Source organism: Trichomycterus rosablanca, chromosome 5 (genome assembly GCF_030014385.1).
Source record: "Trichomycterus rosablanca isolate fTriRos1 chromosome 5, fTriRos1.hap1, whole genome shotgun sequence".
Taxonomy (NCBI): domain Eukaryota; kingdom Metazoa; phylum Chordata; class Actinopteri; order Siluriformes; family Trichomycteridae; genus Trichomycterus; species Trichomycterus rosablanca.
Genome location: NC_085992.1, coordinates 22,119,431 through 22,136,706, shown reverse-complemented (window position 1 = coordinate 22,136,706; position 17,276 = coordinate 22,119,431). Strand labels below are relative to the sequence as shown.

The 17,276-nt window shown below is 39.6% G+C and overlaps 1 protein-coding gene across 3 annotated transcripts in view; it reads left to right on the top strand.

The window, feature by feature from the left end:
• The window catches only part of tmem63ba (transmembrane protein 63Ba), a 50,693-nt gene that overhangs the window by 24,251 nt on the left and 9,166 nt on the right, over positions 1 to 17,276 (top strand). For 2 of the 3 annotated variants that reach the window (XM_062995863.1, XM_062995862.1), the window contains exons 2-14: positions 58 to 307; positions 685 to 764; positions 1,880 to 1,918; positions 6,345 to 6,435; positions 6,781 to 6,818; positions 7,007 to 7,149; positions 8,027 to 8,078; positions 8,912 to 9,020; positions 9,221 to 9,291; positions 13,253 to 13,333; positions 13,435 to 13,558; positions 13,806 to 13,939; positions 14,544 to 14,681. In XM_062995863.1, the coding sequence (XP_062851933.1) occupies positions 104 to 307; positions 685 to 764; positions 1,880 to 1,918; positions 6,345 to 6,435; positions 6,781 to 6,818; positions 7,007 to 7,149; positions 8,027 to 8,078; positions 8,912 to 9,020; positions 9,221 to 9,291; positions 13,253 to 13,333; positions 13,435 to 13,558; positions 13,806 to 13,939; positions 14,544 to 14,681 (1,304 nt within the window). In that variant the 5' untranslated portion in view covers positions 58 to 103. The remainder of the gene's footprint in view (positions 1 to 57; positions 308 to 684; positions 765 to 1,879; positions 1,919 to 6,344; positions 6,436 to 6,780; positions 6,819 to 7,006; positions 7,150 to 8,026; positions 8,079 to 8,911; positions 9,021 to 9,220; positions 9,292 to 13,252; positions 13,334 to 13,434; positions 13,559 to 13,805; positions 13,940 to 14,543; positions 14,682 to 17,276) is intronic. The other variant, XM_062995864.1, reaches the window with a different exon arrangement.

Below are 17,276 nucleotides of genomic sequence, written 5' to 3'. Positions count from 1 at the left end.
TTACCGATCAGTGCATTTTAACATGCATCTCTCATTCCTTTCCTGTGTGATCTGTAGGTGGTGCGAGTCTTCAGCTGCAGAATGCAGCAGTGCTAAGGGCAGAATGTATCTGAAGCTGGTGCAAGGCATGTTGATGATGAGTCAATTCACCGAGACCCATGCCTGTTCAGGCCAGGACAACTGCTCCATTTCAAACAACAGCTCTAAGTACTGGTGCTTTGCGGCGCGCATCCGCAGCACTGTACTGCAGGGACTCCCGTTTGGAGGAGTGCCCACAGTTCTTGCCCTTGACTTTATGTGCTTCCTGGTATGTATCAGCTACTGATTGGTTAAAGCAGGGGTGTCAAATTCAGGTCCTGATCCGACAGGGTCTCAATAGAATTGTGATTGCTTACTCAGAACATAAACCCTTACTGTCCTATATTAGGTGGGTCAAATAATGTACACTGGGCCATATAGTGAGTCTTCAGGACTGGAGTCTGACACCCCTAAGTTTCCATAGGTTCCATAAAGGTTTTCTTTGTGGTAGTATTATTTATACTAGCATGTCTTTGTTAATAACTTAATTTCAATGGATTACATTAAGATCTACTCATACATTTTGTATTCCTTTATTTTTTGTTGAAGTGAACATGTTCCTTTACATAGCCTAGCCACTTCTTGTATTTGTGTGTGTTTCTCCAGACACTGCTCTTTGTTTTCTCTATCCTGAGGAAAGTAGCGTGGGATTATGGACGTCTGGCACTGGTCTCAGATGCAGATAGGTAATAACAAATGCTATTAACTCATCTTATCCTAAATATTATTACAATGTGAGCAGCACTGTCAATCATTTCAAGTCATTAAATGATAAGTTGTCCTCTTTATCTTCTGCTAGACAGATGCATCTGGTGGATTAATAGAGAACTTTACTTAACTGATTGTAATGTTTCAGCTGTGATGTTTGGTGGATTAGGAATATCTGGGGATGTTTGATAGGTTGAACTGGGCTTTCTAGTTCCAGTATATGGTTATATTAATTCTACAGCATACATAGTTTTTTTTACAGAACTCCGTGCTTCCAACTTGAAATGGTTTGCCCCAACCTCATTCCTGTTTATGTTTGGGATGAATTAGGAAACCCAGACTTTAACCCATGCCTGAACATCAATGCTCTGAAGTCAATCGTATTTGTTATTTCTGGGATGACTTAGGCAACCTTGATTGTTACCCAGGCTCTAAACAGGGCCTGAACATCTGTGCCTGACCTTAGTCATTATGTTTTGTGTCAAAGCATAAGTGAAGCCCTACAGTTATGTTCCAAAATCTAATGGGAAGCTTTGCCATTATTGGGGAACCAACTCCACTTTCATACCCATACCCATGCTTTTGACTGTATAATGTATGTTACAGGTCAAAAGGAAAGTTGGAGTGTCCACTAACAACAACTTTATTAGTTGATGATTAAATGCAGTGCTAGTTCATTGATTAAGGTACCAAACCAGTCATCATAAGGCTGCTGGTTCAAGCCCCACCATGGACAAGTTGCCACTTGGCCCTCATGCAAAGTTACTAACCCGTAATCACTTGCACTGTATTCAGTCTAAAATTGTAATTTATTTAGATAAAACTGTCTGCTAAATGCTGTAAAAGGAAAATAAGAAAAGTGTCCAACAAGTGGAGAAGTGTCTGAACGCTTTGATATCGGTGTCATTTACAAAAAACGACCTGTTATCTACTTTACAGTGACATAATTCCTGTGACTCTAGACTTACAACATTAATTCCCCCACATGTTGGAGCCTGTAAAGGTTTCCTTTACCTCAGAATGTCTGACATCATGGATTGGAACTCTCTACACCCACACATTTTTTTTTTTTCAAAATATTTTTTTTTTTAAGGCAGGATCAGCGATACCGACGTCTGGACGAGCTGGAATAGTATGTCATGTTTTTATGTTAATCACTTCCTAGTGATTCTTGCTTTATTTCCTCATACTGAATTAACTCTCTTTCTTGCTTTTTCTCTGGGGTGATGGGATTCACTTTAACCATGTTCTGTCAAAAAAGTGTCACTATCTCTTTTTATTCCTGTGTGACTTTTTCCTAGTGGTGATGGGCTTTTACTCAGCTTTCCAGATGTAGTTATAGACTAATCTCTGGCACGTGTGCTTATGAACTGTGTTTATTTAATTTTTACACAGCATGCTTTTTCGGGACTTAGCACCAAAAGGGAGAGGTAAAGCTTTGTGTGATTTAGGGTGTTCTGTAATGTGGTAGGATTAGTTTGTTCGGGATTGGTTTAGTTATGTGGTAAACTCATCAACTGATACTAAGTACAACCCCAAATCAGAAAAATTTGGGACAGGACGGAAAATGTTCGGGGAAAAATGCATTGTTTCTTACATTTACATTGACTGTTATTTCATTACAGACAGTATTAACCCAAGATATTTAATGTTTTGTCTAGTCAACTTCACTAAGAAGTGTTTGCAGGAAGAATGCTTGATATCCTCAGTGCCAAAATGTCCTTTAAGTGTTGTGAGAGGTAATGGCAACAATACAAAGTGGTAAATGCTTTACCATCCCAACTTTTTTTGGAATGTGGTGCAGGCCTGAAGTGCAGGGATGGATTAAATGAAATAATAGTCAAAGTAAATAAAAGAAAAACACTGTTTTTTCTCCCCATACATTTTTGTATATACAGTGTATCACAAAAGTGAGTACACCCCTCACATTTCTGCAGATATTTAAGTATATCTTTTCATGGGACAACACTGACAAAATGACACTTTGACACAATGAAAAGTAGTCTGTGTGCAGCTTATATAACAGTGTAAATTTATTCTTCCCTCAAAATAACTCAATATACAGCCATTAATGTCTAAACCACCGGCAACAAAAGTGAGTACACCCCTTAGTGAAAGTTCCTGAAGTGTCAATATTTTGTGTGGCCACCATTATTTCCCAGAACTGCCTTAACTCTCCTGGGCATGGAGTTTACCAGAGCTTCACAGGTTGCCACTGGAATGCTTTTCCACTCCTCCATGATGACATCACGGAGCTGGCGGATATTCGAGACTTTGCGCTCCTCCACCTTCCGCTTGAGGATGCCCCAAAGATGTTCTATTGGGTTTAGGTCTGGAGACATGCTTGGCCAGTCCATCACCTTTACCCTCAGCCTCTTCAATAAAGCAGTGGTCGTCTTAGAGGTGTGTTTGGGGTCATTATCATGCTGGAACACTGCCCTGCGACCCAGTTTCCGGAGGGAGGGGATCATGCTCTGCTTCAGTATTTCACAGTACATATTGGAGTTCATGTGTCCCTCAATGAAATGTAACTCCCCAACACCTGCTGCACTCATGCAGCCCCAGACCATGGCATTCCCACCACCATGCTTGACTGTAGGCATGACACACTTATCTTTGTACTCCTCACCTGATTGCCGCCACACATGCTTGAGACCATCTGAACCAAACAAATTAATCTTGGTCTCATCAGACCATAGGACATGGTTCCAGTAATCCATGTCCTTTGTTGACATGTCTTCAGCAAACTGTTTGAGGGCTTTCTTGTGTAGAGACTTCAGAAGAGGCTTCCTTCTGGGGTGACAGCCATGCAGACCAATTTGATGTAGTGTGCGGCGTATGGTCTGAGCACTGACAGGCTGACCCCCCACCTTTTCAATCTCTGCAGCAATGCTGACAGCACTCCTGCGCCTATCTTTCAAAGACAGCAGTTGGATGTGACGCTGAGCACGTGCACTCAGCTTCTTTGGACGACCAACGCGAGGTCTGTTCTGAGTGGACCCTGCTCTTTTAAAACGCTGGATGATCTTGGCCACTGTGCTGCAGCTCAGTTTCAGGGTGTTGGCAATCTTCTTGAAGCCTTGGCCATCTTCATGTAGCGCAACAATTCGTCTTTTAAGATCCTCAGAGAGTTCTTTGCCATGAGGTGCCATGTTGGAACTTTCAGTGACCAGTATGAGAGAGTGTGAGAGCTGTACTACTAAATTGAACACACCTGCTCCCTATGCACACCTGAGACCTAGTAACACTAACAAATCACATGACATTTTGGAGGGAAAATGACAAGCAGTGCTCAATTTGGACATTTAGGGGTGTAGTCTCTTAGGGGTGTACTCACTTTTGTTGCCGGTGGTTTAGACATTAATGGCTGTATATTGAGTTATTTTGAGGGAAGAATAAATTTACACTGTTATATAAGCTGCACACAGACTACTTTTCATTGTGTCAAAGTGTCATTTTGTCAGTGTTGTCCCATGAAAAGATATACTTAAATATCTGCAGAAATGTGAGGGGTGTACTCACTTCTGTGATACACTGTATATTACTGTACTGTTTTCTTATTTGGGGTTTCCCTTAACATCATTAGAAGGCTTTATTGAGTTGCTGAACTACAAATAGTGTCAGTGACACTCCAAGTAACCTATTTAGTAAGTACTATGTGGTTTGAGATGTAGCTCCCAGTGTTTTCTCTGGACCCTTCTTGGTTTGTGCAGCTTCAAAAACAAGTTACTAAAACTAACACTTTCTACTAAGTCACTTACACCATTGTATTTATATTATATATTATATTTATAGATACTTGGTTTGAGCCAGTGCGTAAATAGTTTTGTTTTTTTTGTTTGTTCTGGCCACAGTATAAATGCATATAAATTATTTCTGAGGACGCACACAACATGCTAAATACAGAAGAATTGGGGCCCATGTTTAAACTTTTCTTTAAACCCTTATGTCCTCAGTTGTCCATACTGGTTCATCCCTAGTTCAGTTATTAACATTCTTAAAGAGAGATATGTTTAACCTTTCAGTTTGACGAAGAAGTGAAAACCCATGCTTAGTGAGCTACAGTAATGCTCATGCTGTGTTGCCTTTTAGCTTACCAGTATTATCCAAAGTACTTCACTCTTTACTAAAGTCTAATAATCATTTAGTTTATATGCTTTAGCTCTCCCTTATCATTCAGCAGTGCATTCAGTATAGCAGTATTGGACTGTTGAACTGTGCTGAGTGCTTAGCTTTGTGTATGTATGTAGTGTTATCAGAAACATTACTAAACATGTATTTCTTGCTTGCATGTGTTTCTTCTCTGTGAGCTTGATATATTCTTGCTCTCTTTTTTCTGACTTGGAACCCTTAACATAATTGAACTGTAAAATAAAAAAATAAAAATAAAAACTCTTACAGAGCAGTTTATTAGGTACACCTGTAGTGTACCCACTGACCTAATGATGTCTGTGTAGTGGACCCTTCTCAAAAATGGTCCACCAGCTAAATACCATACAGAGCAATTGTTGAGCTACAGTCTGTAATTGTATATCAGCGAAGTTCCTCTATATGGTAGGTGTAGCTACCTACAAAAGTGATTGTTGTATGGGTATTTAATGAAATAAATAAAGAAAGAAAATATCCAGACCTCTTGATATCTACTGTCAGTTGGCTTTTCCATTTAAGGACATTCAGAGAAATGATCCAAAGCCACTTCTTGATGTTTTGGTCTTATGCTTCAGGTTGGTGTTATATTAAAAGCTGCCACTGAGAAGTACCCTGTAGCATAAGCTTGCCACCACATTGTTTTACCAAAGAGATGATAATATCCAGCTGATGTGCAGTGCCTGGTTTTGTAAATTCAAAACGAGTTGTCATATGCTATTATTATGTCTTGGCACTCTGCCAAAAAGGCCTGTGCCGTAGAGATGATTGCCCAACTAACAGTTTTGCACAGGACTCTTTAGAATGACCCGTGATTTCTGCCTTTTTTTTTCCTGGCCAAGGTTTCTTTGGCCAATTTGGCCAGACAGCAAGCTCTAGGGAGGTTTAGGGTTTCAGCAGTTTCTTCCATTTCAAAATTATTAAGGTCCCTGTGGTCCTGTGAACACTCTAAGCTTTAGATATTGTTTTATGCCCTTGCCCTGCTCTATGCCTCTGCAACAGTCAGATTCTTGGACTTCATGGCTTGGTTCTTGTCCTGACAATGCAGAGTAAATTGGGGTACCATCCAGACCCAGGAGTGCCTTTCCAAACTATGTCCTATCAATTCAAATTTTAACAGGAGGGATTATATCAAGGATAATTAGAGCAAACACGATACACCCGACCACAACTGAGTGCAATAAGAGAGTTCAGGTTTTTTTTTTTATTATTCTCTTTAGAAAAACTATGAAAGCCATCATTATAGGTGATTAAGTATATATTGATGTGTAAAAAATATTTATTAAGGGAGTATCATAATGAGTTATTTTTAAGCACAACCTATCTATATACCTAAGTCCTTAGCTGGTGAACTGTTATTAGATGAACACAGAGTGAAGTAAGTAAACCGGTTTATTTGGATGTTTCTGCAGTGTTGCCTCCGCTATGCAGACACCGGTCGATACACGGTACGAACGTCTAACCTCCGTCTCCAGTTCTGTCGACTTTGACCAAAGAGACAGTGTGAGTGTTAACGTGAACAGTTTATTTTAAATGTGTTCAACTTTTTTTTCCTTACCACACACACTTGCATGCACCTCCCAATATGTCACTCCCTTGGCTGGCCTTAAGCACACACACCTGCACATTTTGTAACAGCTCATACAGGACCTTTCACAGCCATTTGTTTGACTTTCCCTTTTCCGCATTCAGCACGTCCCGTTATGTAATGTGTTGTGCACATATTGGGTGCAGCTTTGCCACCAACAAAGTAGAAAATTCATAAGGAATGCTTTAGCCTTAATTTGCTTTGTATATCAGTATTGTTTGTACTTGATTGGCAGAAGTACTTTTGCTTTCTTCTTGCAGGGTTTCTGTTCCTGGCTAACAGCCATCTTCAGAATCAAGTGAGTCCTCTGTGCTTTTAGTGAGCTCTTAACCCAATTAGCTTGCACCACATCACTCACAAACTCCATGAACAGTCCTATAAGCTGGTTTGAGTACCAAAGCTTTTTGAAAGTGTGTGTGTGAATGTGAGAGAGAGACAGAGATAGAGAAATACTGATACACAGTAATTCTGCCTCTCTCTTTGCAGAGACGATGAGATTAGGGAAAAATGTGGTGAGGATGCTGTGCACTATCTCTCATTCCAGCGCCACATCATTGGTTTGCTGGTTGTGGTGGGCGTGCTCTCAGTGGGCATTGTCCTACCTGTCAACTTCTCAGGGGACCTTTTAGGTGAGTCTAAAATGTTCACAAGTAAAAGTATTCATGAACTAAATCTGAAGGTGTGAAATAGAATTGTTGGCTTTAAGTCCTATTTTCTTCTTACAAATTTTGGACTGCAAAAGCAAATTTTTTTTTATCAGTCCAGAGCGTGATTACTGTCAAGTATTTTGAATCTCAGTGGTGCTATTGTCTGGTCAGGGTGTCTGCATAGACATGATTGGTTATGTCTAAGAAAGGGTGGGGGTATAGGCAAAAAGTCTAGCCATTGGGAGATGCTCTTGGCACTGTGCTCTTAGAGCCAGTCAGGAAGGGGGCCGGCGCAGACGCTCAGTGGGTAGCACTGTTGCCTCACAGCAAGAAGGTTCTGGGTTTGATTCCCAGGTGGAGGGGTCCGGGTCCTTTCTGTGTGGAGTTTGCATGTTTTCCCTGTGTCTGTGTGGGGTTTTTTTTTCGGGAGCTTTGGTTTCCTCCCACAGTCCAAAGACATGGAAGTCAGGTAAATTGGAGATACTAAATTGTCCATGACTGTGTTTGACAGTAAAGACTTGATCTTATGAATCTTGTGTAACCAGTAACTACCATTTCTGTCATGAATGTAACCAAAGTGTGTAAAACATGACAATATTCTAATGAATAAATAATTCAGGAAGGGTATCTGGTGTAAAAGCAGTGCCTCATTAGGTCTGTGTATCAGAATGATCATTTGTGGTGATCGCTAAATATGGAAACAGCTGAAAAAAAAGCTTTTGACTAGACAGAAATAAAGCACCTAATTTTAAATACTGCAAAAGTTGAAATGTAGTTTAATATAAGTTAAGTTTTCTATCTAAATAGAACTTTTAACTAACCCATTTGTTACTATTTTATATTTCTGCACTCCTTACAGAGGGTAACGCGTACAGTTTTGGACGAACGACAATAGCCAATTTACAGTCTGGGTAAAGTACCCCACCCTTTTTTCTTTCTTCTCCTTGCATATAAAAAGGTACTGGGTAGTGAGGGGCACTGTAGACTGAATACATAAAAATATGTACAACTCTAGTTTTAAAACGGTTGGTACAGTAAATAGAATGCTAATAAAAACAGAAATTATTGGATTGGGAGCTGTCTATAATGGGTACTTAATTGAAAACAGAACAAAGAAAAGTAACTAAAATATTAACATTAATAATTTTTGTAGATATATGCTGATTCCTAGTTTGATGTCTGCGGTACCGTTCCAAGGGGTAATATAAGACTGGGAAAATTAAGAAAATAAAATTACCCAGCAACAACAGCTTTCCACAGGCAATGCCAGCATAATAGGATATAAAAAGGCTCAGTTGTTTACAAGCAAGCATGAGTTGAGGTTTGCCACAAAAAACTGCATCAGCAAATTGTATATTTGTATTATGAGAAATTATTTCTCTATTCATGATTGCAAAGCATTTAGGAATTAAATGTACCATCTACAGTCCACAACATTGTTTAATCCCTCATGTGGTGCTGCATCTATTGTTTTAACTTTTTTGAAACTGTGTTTGCTAATTACAAATATGGATAAAGAAGAAGCACCCTTTAGGGTCTGGACTGTGTTAGTTTATTGTGGCAGTGGAGCTAAACACAAACTTAAATTGTCCAGGTAAAAGGCAGTTTTATAACATGTTTTGGAAAAGCTTGGAAATCTTTAGGAGAAAAAAGTTTTTTTGTCAAAAATGGGAATTTTTACATTTAAACCAACATTTAAGTTTTTTTTTTTTAAATGCCATATCCTGTTGTTTTTTCCACACAGTGATAACTTGCTCTGGCTGCACACTATCTTCGCATTTCTTTACCTGTTACTGACTGTGTACAGCATGCGTCGACACACTTCCAAGATGCACTACAAGGAAGATGACTTGGTCAGTGGTCTAACCCCAACTTTGCTGAACCCAATGCTCTTGTTAATTGTTGTACATGACATTAAGATGCAAAGCCAAAAACTGTAATACAGAACCTATTTTCATTGGTCTTTTTAAGTCAAATCAATCAGATTTACTGAAAAGTATAAGTGCTGCCAGATTTTAAGATGCCTTTTTTTTTCTTTTTTCTTCTTTTACAGGTAAAACGCACATTATTCATAAACGGCATCAACAAATATGCAGAAGAGAGTCAGATAAAGCTGCACTTTGAGTAAGTTATTCTAGTAAGACATCAGAATTGATGGTTATTAGGGTATATCTTGAAATGCTTGTAAACTGTTAAATAACTCTCTGAAAATATGATGCGAACCAGTGTTCAGTATTGTAATCCTGGCTCTTCTACATGTGAACCTCCTAATGAGAGCCAACATGCTATGATGGGTTAACAGGGAAACTGGGGTTTTGTAAAAGGAAAAATAAGGCTACTCAAAAAAATAAGGGAATGCTTAGTCATCACGTTATAACACCACATCAGTTAAACTTTAGGGCTATCAATTTGTCAAGTTAGGACGTGTAAGTGGTTGTGAATTAATTTCATCTGCTTTGCTGCAAATGAAAGTGACAATAGCTGCACTGGAAAGGCAAAAGCAAAACAATTACTCTTCTCCAGGATGGCACATCTATACGTGCTGTTGCAAGAAGGTTTGCTTTGTCTCCCAGCACAGTCTTAATAGCATGAATGGAATACCAGGACACAGGCCATTACATGAGGAGAGCTGGACAGGAACGTAGAAGGGCAACCCAGCAGCAGGAGTGGTATCTGCTCCCTTGTTAGAGGAGGAACAGGAGGAGCACTGGCAGAGCTCAACAAAATTACCTCTAGCTGGCTACTGGTGTGCATGTTTTTTATCAAACTGTTACAGCCCAGCACTTTGCAGCTTGATTGGCATTCACCAGAGAACACCAGAATTGGCAGGTCTGCCACGGGGGCCTCGTTCTTTTCACAGATGAGAGCAGGTTCACACTGAGCGAATGCTTCTCAGACCTGAATCCAATTAAAAACCTCTGGAATGTTATCTATCACTGCATCTGATGCGGCCACAACTCCCCACAGACTGTCCAGGAGCTCAATGAATCCTTGATCCAGGTCTGGGAGGAGTACCCCAGCACACAATCTGCCCTCTCATAAGGAGCAGGCCCTGATGTTGTCGGGAATGCATACAGGCACATGGGGGCCATACACAATCCAGGGCTCAATGGATTGATGAATTTTCCACTGACCGTTGTTACGTCACTAATCCATGTAAAACCACTTTGTCAGTCACACATTCTCCATGTAAAATAAAATAAGAAAACGATTGTGTATTAAGATTTATTGATGTAGCAATCACCAAACCCAATGTATAGATCTTGAACACTGGACTGGCACTTTCCAAAACAGATCTGATGCCTAATTGTGTACATACTATAAACCAGCCATCTGTCCTGTAAATAGCCATAGATGCTAAGATTAGGGTAAACCAAACAAAACAATGTTAGGGATGTTTGAATGACTTTCCATGTGAGTCTAATACCCCTCTTCTCTTCTGCTCTTTAAGAGTTTTTAATAAGAGTCTTTAATAATGTATGCTGACTGGACACTGAGGCTGTGCTCGACTAAAATATCTAATATATCTTATTTGGATTCTGATAGGGCAGGTGTAGCTCAGTGGTTAAGGTATTAGATTAGTAATCTTAAGGTTGCTGGTTTAAGCCCCACATCTGCCTTAACCCTTAGTTTGTTAGATTGTACTTCTCAGCTAAGTCACTTTGAATTAAAGTGTCTGCTGAATGATGTGTAAATGTTTGGTGGCAGTTTACATCTACAGTGGTGTTAAAAAAAAAATAGCAGTCCAACATCATTAACCCGATAAATCACTGTTTTTAGTAAAAGTGATATTTCTACATAGCAAATAATTTACTTGAAAGTGTAGTAGAGTAATGATAAACAAAACAAACCCAACAATTAAGACATGCAATGCTGCTCATTCTGAGTAATCAAAGCATTGATTGAAAGTGGGTTGTTCAAAATAATAGCAGTGAGAAGTTCAATTGGTGAAGTCATTCATTCTGCAGAAGAACAGGTGTCCATTTTGGCCCTTATTTAAGGTAGGAGGGTGGCAAATGTTGCACAGGTTGGTCATAGCGCATTTCCTTATGACATACTGGGTAAAATGGGTTGTTACAGACATTGTTCTGATGAACAGTGTACTTTGATTAAAAAGTTGACTGTAGAGGGAAAAACATACAGAGAAGTGCAGCAAATTATAGGCTGCTCAGCTAAAATGATCTCAAATGCCTTGAAGCGACAACCAAAACCTGAAAGATGCAGAAGGAAGCGTGGAACTACTGTTCGAATGGATCAAAGAATAGCCAAAATGGCAAAGCTTCAGCCAATGATCACATCCAGAAAGATCAAGGACCATCTGAAGTTACCGGCGATTACGTGAAGCCAATTCACCAGCAAGAGCTCCTGCAAAGTCCCGTTGTTAAGAAAAAGACACGTCGTGAATAGGTTCAAATCTGCCAAGGAACACATTGACTGGTCCAAAGAGAAATGGCTCAACATTTTGTGGACTGATGAAAGCAAAATTGTTCTTTTTGGGTCTAGTGGCCATAGACAGTATGTCAGACGACCCTAGCACTGAATTCAAGCCAAAATGCACTGTGAAGACAGTAAAGCATGGTGGTACAAAATGATGATATGGGGATGTTTACCATGGTGTTACGTCTTTTTATCACATACGAGGAATCATGGATCAGTTTAAATATATCAGAATACTTGAGGAGATCATGTTGCCCTATGTCGAAGAAGAAATGTCCTTAAAATGGGTGTTTCAACATGACAATGGCCCAAAAGATCTTGGTTACAGACAAACAAGATTGAGATAATAGAGTGGCCAGCCCAATCCCCTGACTTCAATCTCATAGAGAACTTGTGGGCTGATATCTGAAACACGTTTTTTTGAGGCAAAATCCAAAATTGAAGAACTGTGGAATGTAGTCTAATCATCCTGGACTGGAATACCTGTTCAGAGGTGCCAGGAGTTGGTCGACTCCATGCAACACAGATCTCAGAGACAATTGTTATGCCACTAAATATTAGTTCAGTAAACATTTTCAGTTTATAGATACATTTTTTGAGTCTTAAAAGAAAAATGCTGGCACTGCTATTTTTTTAAACAGCCTAATATTCTTTTTTTTTAAACTTTCTGTAAAGGATTAACACAAACTGGCAAAATATTGTTAATGTTTTGATTTAGAATTGAAAGTGTAGTATTTTCAGTGCATTTGCATTTATGGGAATAAAAGTTATATTAATAAAAGTTATATTGATTTTGTGCTTTATTCGCTTTTTTAAAATCACTGATATTTTTTTGAACATCACTGTACATTGTGTCATTGGGCTAAAGATCATAGTCTTGTAGTTAAAAAAAAAATACTGACATATAAACAAGAGGTGGATTGCAGCTACTATGAGACCAGAAACTGTGAATGACTGTTCTGCCGGTACTGATGTGGTGGCATCAGGTAAAAATTTCTATCCTTGGAAATTGCACTGTTATTTTACCAAGATTATTTATTTCCTTCATTACCGCTACTTATAGGGGGTATTGGAATATTGTCTTTAGGGTAATGTACAATTGAATAGTACTGTTTGCCCTGCAGATTCATCTGCTGCTTCAGCCAACCAGAGATTGACAGAAAATGTTGTTTTTTTTAAAAGAAAGAAAAGTAAAAAAAAAACTTTAATCGGAACCTGGTCCCTTGAAAAACGTTTAAATTAGCCTGATGATGGCCGTCATCGACAAACAGTCTTTTTTCCATGTCATTAGTCCCTAAACTGTATAAACAACTATTTATACAGCATTTACATTGAATCAGCTATTAAGTCATTTAGAGATTATTTAAATATACAGAACGATGTAAGTAGGTTATATGTAAATTCTAAGTCCTTTTATATTGGGACCAATCCCCCCCAGATTTGGAGGGCCAAATGAAATTGCACACCCCTGCTAGAAATCACATATACTGTACATTTTCCTATTGCTGTCTATATTAGCCAGCCATCAAATAATTCATTTCCTTTCTTTCCTCTTTTTTGCTATCTCATGAAAAAATTCCTTTTATTTGATTTATTCATTAACTGCATTTGATTTCATTATCCGCTCTTCTTCTCTACCTACACACAGGCGGGCATATGAAAACTGTGTGGTGCTGGAGGCCCGAATTTGTTACGATGTGGCCAAGCTCATGTCTCTGGAATCTGAAAAGTAAGCGCCTTTCCACCAGAACATCTTTTTTAAAATGGGACGAATGAATTGGATGCTTGTAGGCTATCTATCTCTGTGATGAAGCAATTTGCTTTTAACAGGAAAAAAGCAGAACGCAGCAAGAAGTTCTACACTGACCTAAAGGCCAGGGAGCATGTGACTACCATGATCAATCCCAAACCTTGCGGCCACCTCTGCTGCTGCATCATCAAGGGCTGTGAGCAGGTGAGTCTACCCTAGAGTCACATACATGTACAGACCTGTTCTAATACAACTTTTATTGGTGCACATGTGACCTGTCTATACACTAAACTACATTACCCAGGGTCTTATTACAGGCTGCAGACCTTGTTTTGGTCATTTCCCCTTATTTTCACCTAAATTTTAGACCTAATTTCTTGGTCTTCACCCTTACATGTCTTCTTTTTTTTTTTTTTTTTTTTCTTTTTTTTTTTTACTTTTTTTTTTGCAGGAAGAGGCGGTGAGCTACTACACAAAGCTGGAGGCCAAGCTGAGGGAGGAGTATAAGAAAGAGAGAGAGAAGGTCAACACTAAACCCCTGGGCATGGCCTTCATTACATTCCAGAACGAAGCAATGACCGCAGTGTAGGTTTCAGTGGCTGTGTGTTCTGCATGTGTTAGGATGTACTCTGTGAGGCCAAAAGTATTTGGACACCTGTCTATCACAGTAGAGTGACTTCTATGTGATCTTTTCAGCTATAACAGCAGTCACTCTTCTGATAAAGCTGTTTAGTGTGATGCAGGCCACTTGAGTTTTCATGTCCTTATAGACCTGGCTTTGTGCACAGGGGCACAGAAATGCTGGAACAGAAAAGGGCCTTTCTTAAACTGTTACTGCAAAGTTGGAAGCATATAATGTCCTTTACATAATTCTATTATTACACCTATTAGCAATTGTTGTGGCTAAAATACATTAAAAACCAGAAAGTGGTGTCCCAATACTTTGGTCCATATAGTTTATGATGTAAAGTAAGCCAGCTGGTTAATTCAAACATGTAACAACAAAGACATAACAGACTATGCTGTAACATGTTGCTAAGTCCTCTCCTATTTGCGTGTTGTAGTTGAGTATGTGCCACTGGGACAATGTGTTGTTGTGGAATCATGTTTTTGTACTTTATCTTTCTACATTTATTCCTTTTTCACCTTGTTTATAGTTTGACAGCTCAATTACTTTTTTCTTTTTCAGCATTCTGAAGGATTTTAATGCATGTCGGTGTCAGGGCTGTAACTGTCGACGCAACCCCAGAACATCAGCTCAAAGCAGCGTCCTGCAGATATACAACTGGACTGTCACCTATGCTCCTGACCCACAGAATGTCTACTGGTAAGTGTTTGTATACAACCCCAAATCAGAAAAAGTTGGGACAGCATGGAAAATGCAAATAATAAGAAAAACACAGAGTTTCTTACATTTACTTTTGTTTCTTACATGACTTTTATTTGATTGCAGACAGGATGAACCTGAGATATTTCATGTTTTATCTGGTCAACTTCATTTCATTTATTAATAAACATCCGCAGCATTTCAGCCCTGCAACAAAAAGAAGTTGGGACAGTAAAGCATTTATCCCTTTGTAGTGTTGCCATTCCTTTTCAGCACACTTAAAAGATGTTTTGTCATCGTGGATACCAGCGATTTAGTGTTTCAGCTTTTATTTTGTCCCATTCTTCCTGCAAACACGTCTTAAGATGTGCAACAGTACGGGTCGTCGTTGTCGCATTTTTCGTTTGGGACAGGTCAGGACTGCAGGCAGGCCAGGGCAGTACCCGTACCCTCTTCTTCCACAGCCATGCCTTTGTAATGTGTGCAGCATGTGGATTTGCATTGTCTTGTTAAAAAATGCATGAACATCCTTGGAAAAGATGACGTCTTAAAGGCAGCATATGTTGCTCTAAGATCTCAATGTACTCTTCTGTATGCCCCTGTGGTTATATCGGCTGTTGAGTGGTGGTTCTTGATGCAGTGGTGCCGTCTAAAGGAATCGAAGATCACAGGTGTTTAGCTTAAGCTTGCGCCCTTGGCCTTTACGCATTGAAATTCCTCGCAATTCCTTGAATGGTTTAATGATATTATGCACTATAGAGGGTGAAATATGCAAATTCCTTCCAATCTTTCTTTGAGGTTAATTGTTTTTAAACATTTCAATAAAGCTCATCAAAGATTCAGCCTTTCCTGGATGCTGCTTTGTACCAAACCATGATTACAATCACCTGTTGATATCACCTGTTTGAAATCACATCATTATTTAGGTTTTTAACTTATTACTAGCCCTAAATCGCCCCCGTTCCAACTTTTTGTGGAATGTGTTACAGGCCTGAAATGCAGGAATGGAGGTATATTAACAAATGAAATTAAGTTGGCCGCTCAGGTGGCGCAGCAGTAAAGTACGCTAGCGCACCAGAGTTGGGTTTCTAGATGCATCGTATCGAAACTCAGCTCCACCTTTCCGACTGGGTTGGGCGGCAGTATGAACAACGTTTGGCTGTTGTTCAGGGGCTTATGCCAAATTCACACTACACGACTTTCCAAGTCGTCGGGTCGCTGTACAGTTCACACTACACGACTGAATCTTTTGCACTCGGGAGTCTTTCAGTCAGTGTGTATTTCAAACTACATGACTAATCGGGAATAAGGGGGTTTCACACTACACGATCTATCACCAACTGGAATCACAGGCGAGCTTCTCTGGTCTCCCAAACTACTTTTTTTTTTGTTTTTTTACAAAAACACACGTGAGAAGTGACGAGGGGTTTAATGATACCACGTCCAAAAATGCACATCAACAAGTAGCGAGCGATCAAAGTGTTTGTGTGCTGATGTGCAGCGTAAAATCAAGGAGGAAAAATAAATGAATCTGAGTGGATTTGGCAACACGAACAGCATGGATTGTTCTATAGTGAGTTGGAGGTTAATAAATATTTTTGCAATGCAGTGTTGGTGTTATGTTTTGTAGAGAATGATCAAGTCAGAAATACTGTAAAACGTGTGTGTGCTGATGTATTCTGATATAAACTATATTATGCCCCTGTCCCACCTGTTTACACTCCTCTCCTGCATTTCCCCTCACACCGTATCTTGCATTCTAATTGGCTGTTCGACATAACACTCACTCGGCGAGCCTGTCGGATCGAGTTGTTGAGTAGTTCACACATAGCGATTGAGAGCCGAGTTTTGATCGCCAAGCAAACGCCGAGTTGCTCCCGAGCCGGCAAATCTAGCGCCGACCAGTCGGCGAGCGAAAATCAGGGCAAAAATCGTGTAGTGTGAACTAGGCATTAGAGGTAGAGTCGGAGCATAGGTCCTCATAACTGGTACAACTGCGGCCCCTGCTGGTTGACTGACGGCGCCTGCACAGGGCTGAGGAATAACATTGAGGGGGGTGTGACCCTCCGTGCACAGTGTCTCTCTGTGTATGAACTCGGCTCGTGCAGATGAAAAATGCAGGCTGTACTGATTGCGTGCCGGAGGGGGCGCTAGTCAGTTGAGTCAGCGGCAAAAGGGTCGAATCTGTATAGAGGACACAATCAGGGTAATTGGACACGATTAGAATGGGGATAAAAGTTGGGGGAAAAAAGTGGGAAAAAATAAATAATTTTAAAAAAACAAAAAAAACATGAAATTAAGTTGAGCAGACAAAACATGAAATATCTTGGGTTTAAATTGTCTGCAATCAAATAAAAATCTAAGTAAATGTAAGGAACCCTTCATTTTTATTTTATGTGCATTTTCCATACTGTCCTAACTTTTTCTGATTTGGGGTTGTAGAAATATCACCATATACACAATATATGGCCTCTTAATTATTGAATTTAGTTGTTTCAGTCACAGTGACTGCTAACAGTAGCTTTTTTGTGGCCACAGCAGATCTTACTGGTCAGCATAACTGATTTGGCACAGTTTTATGTTAAATGTTTTTCC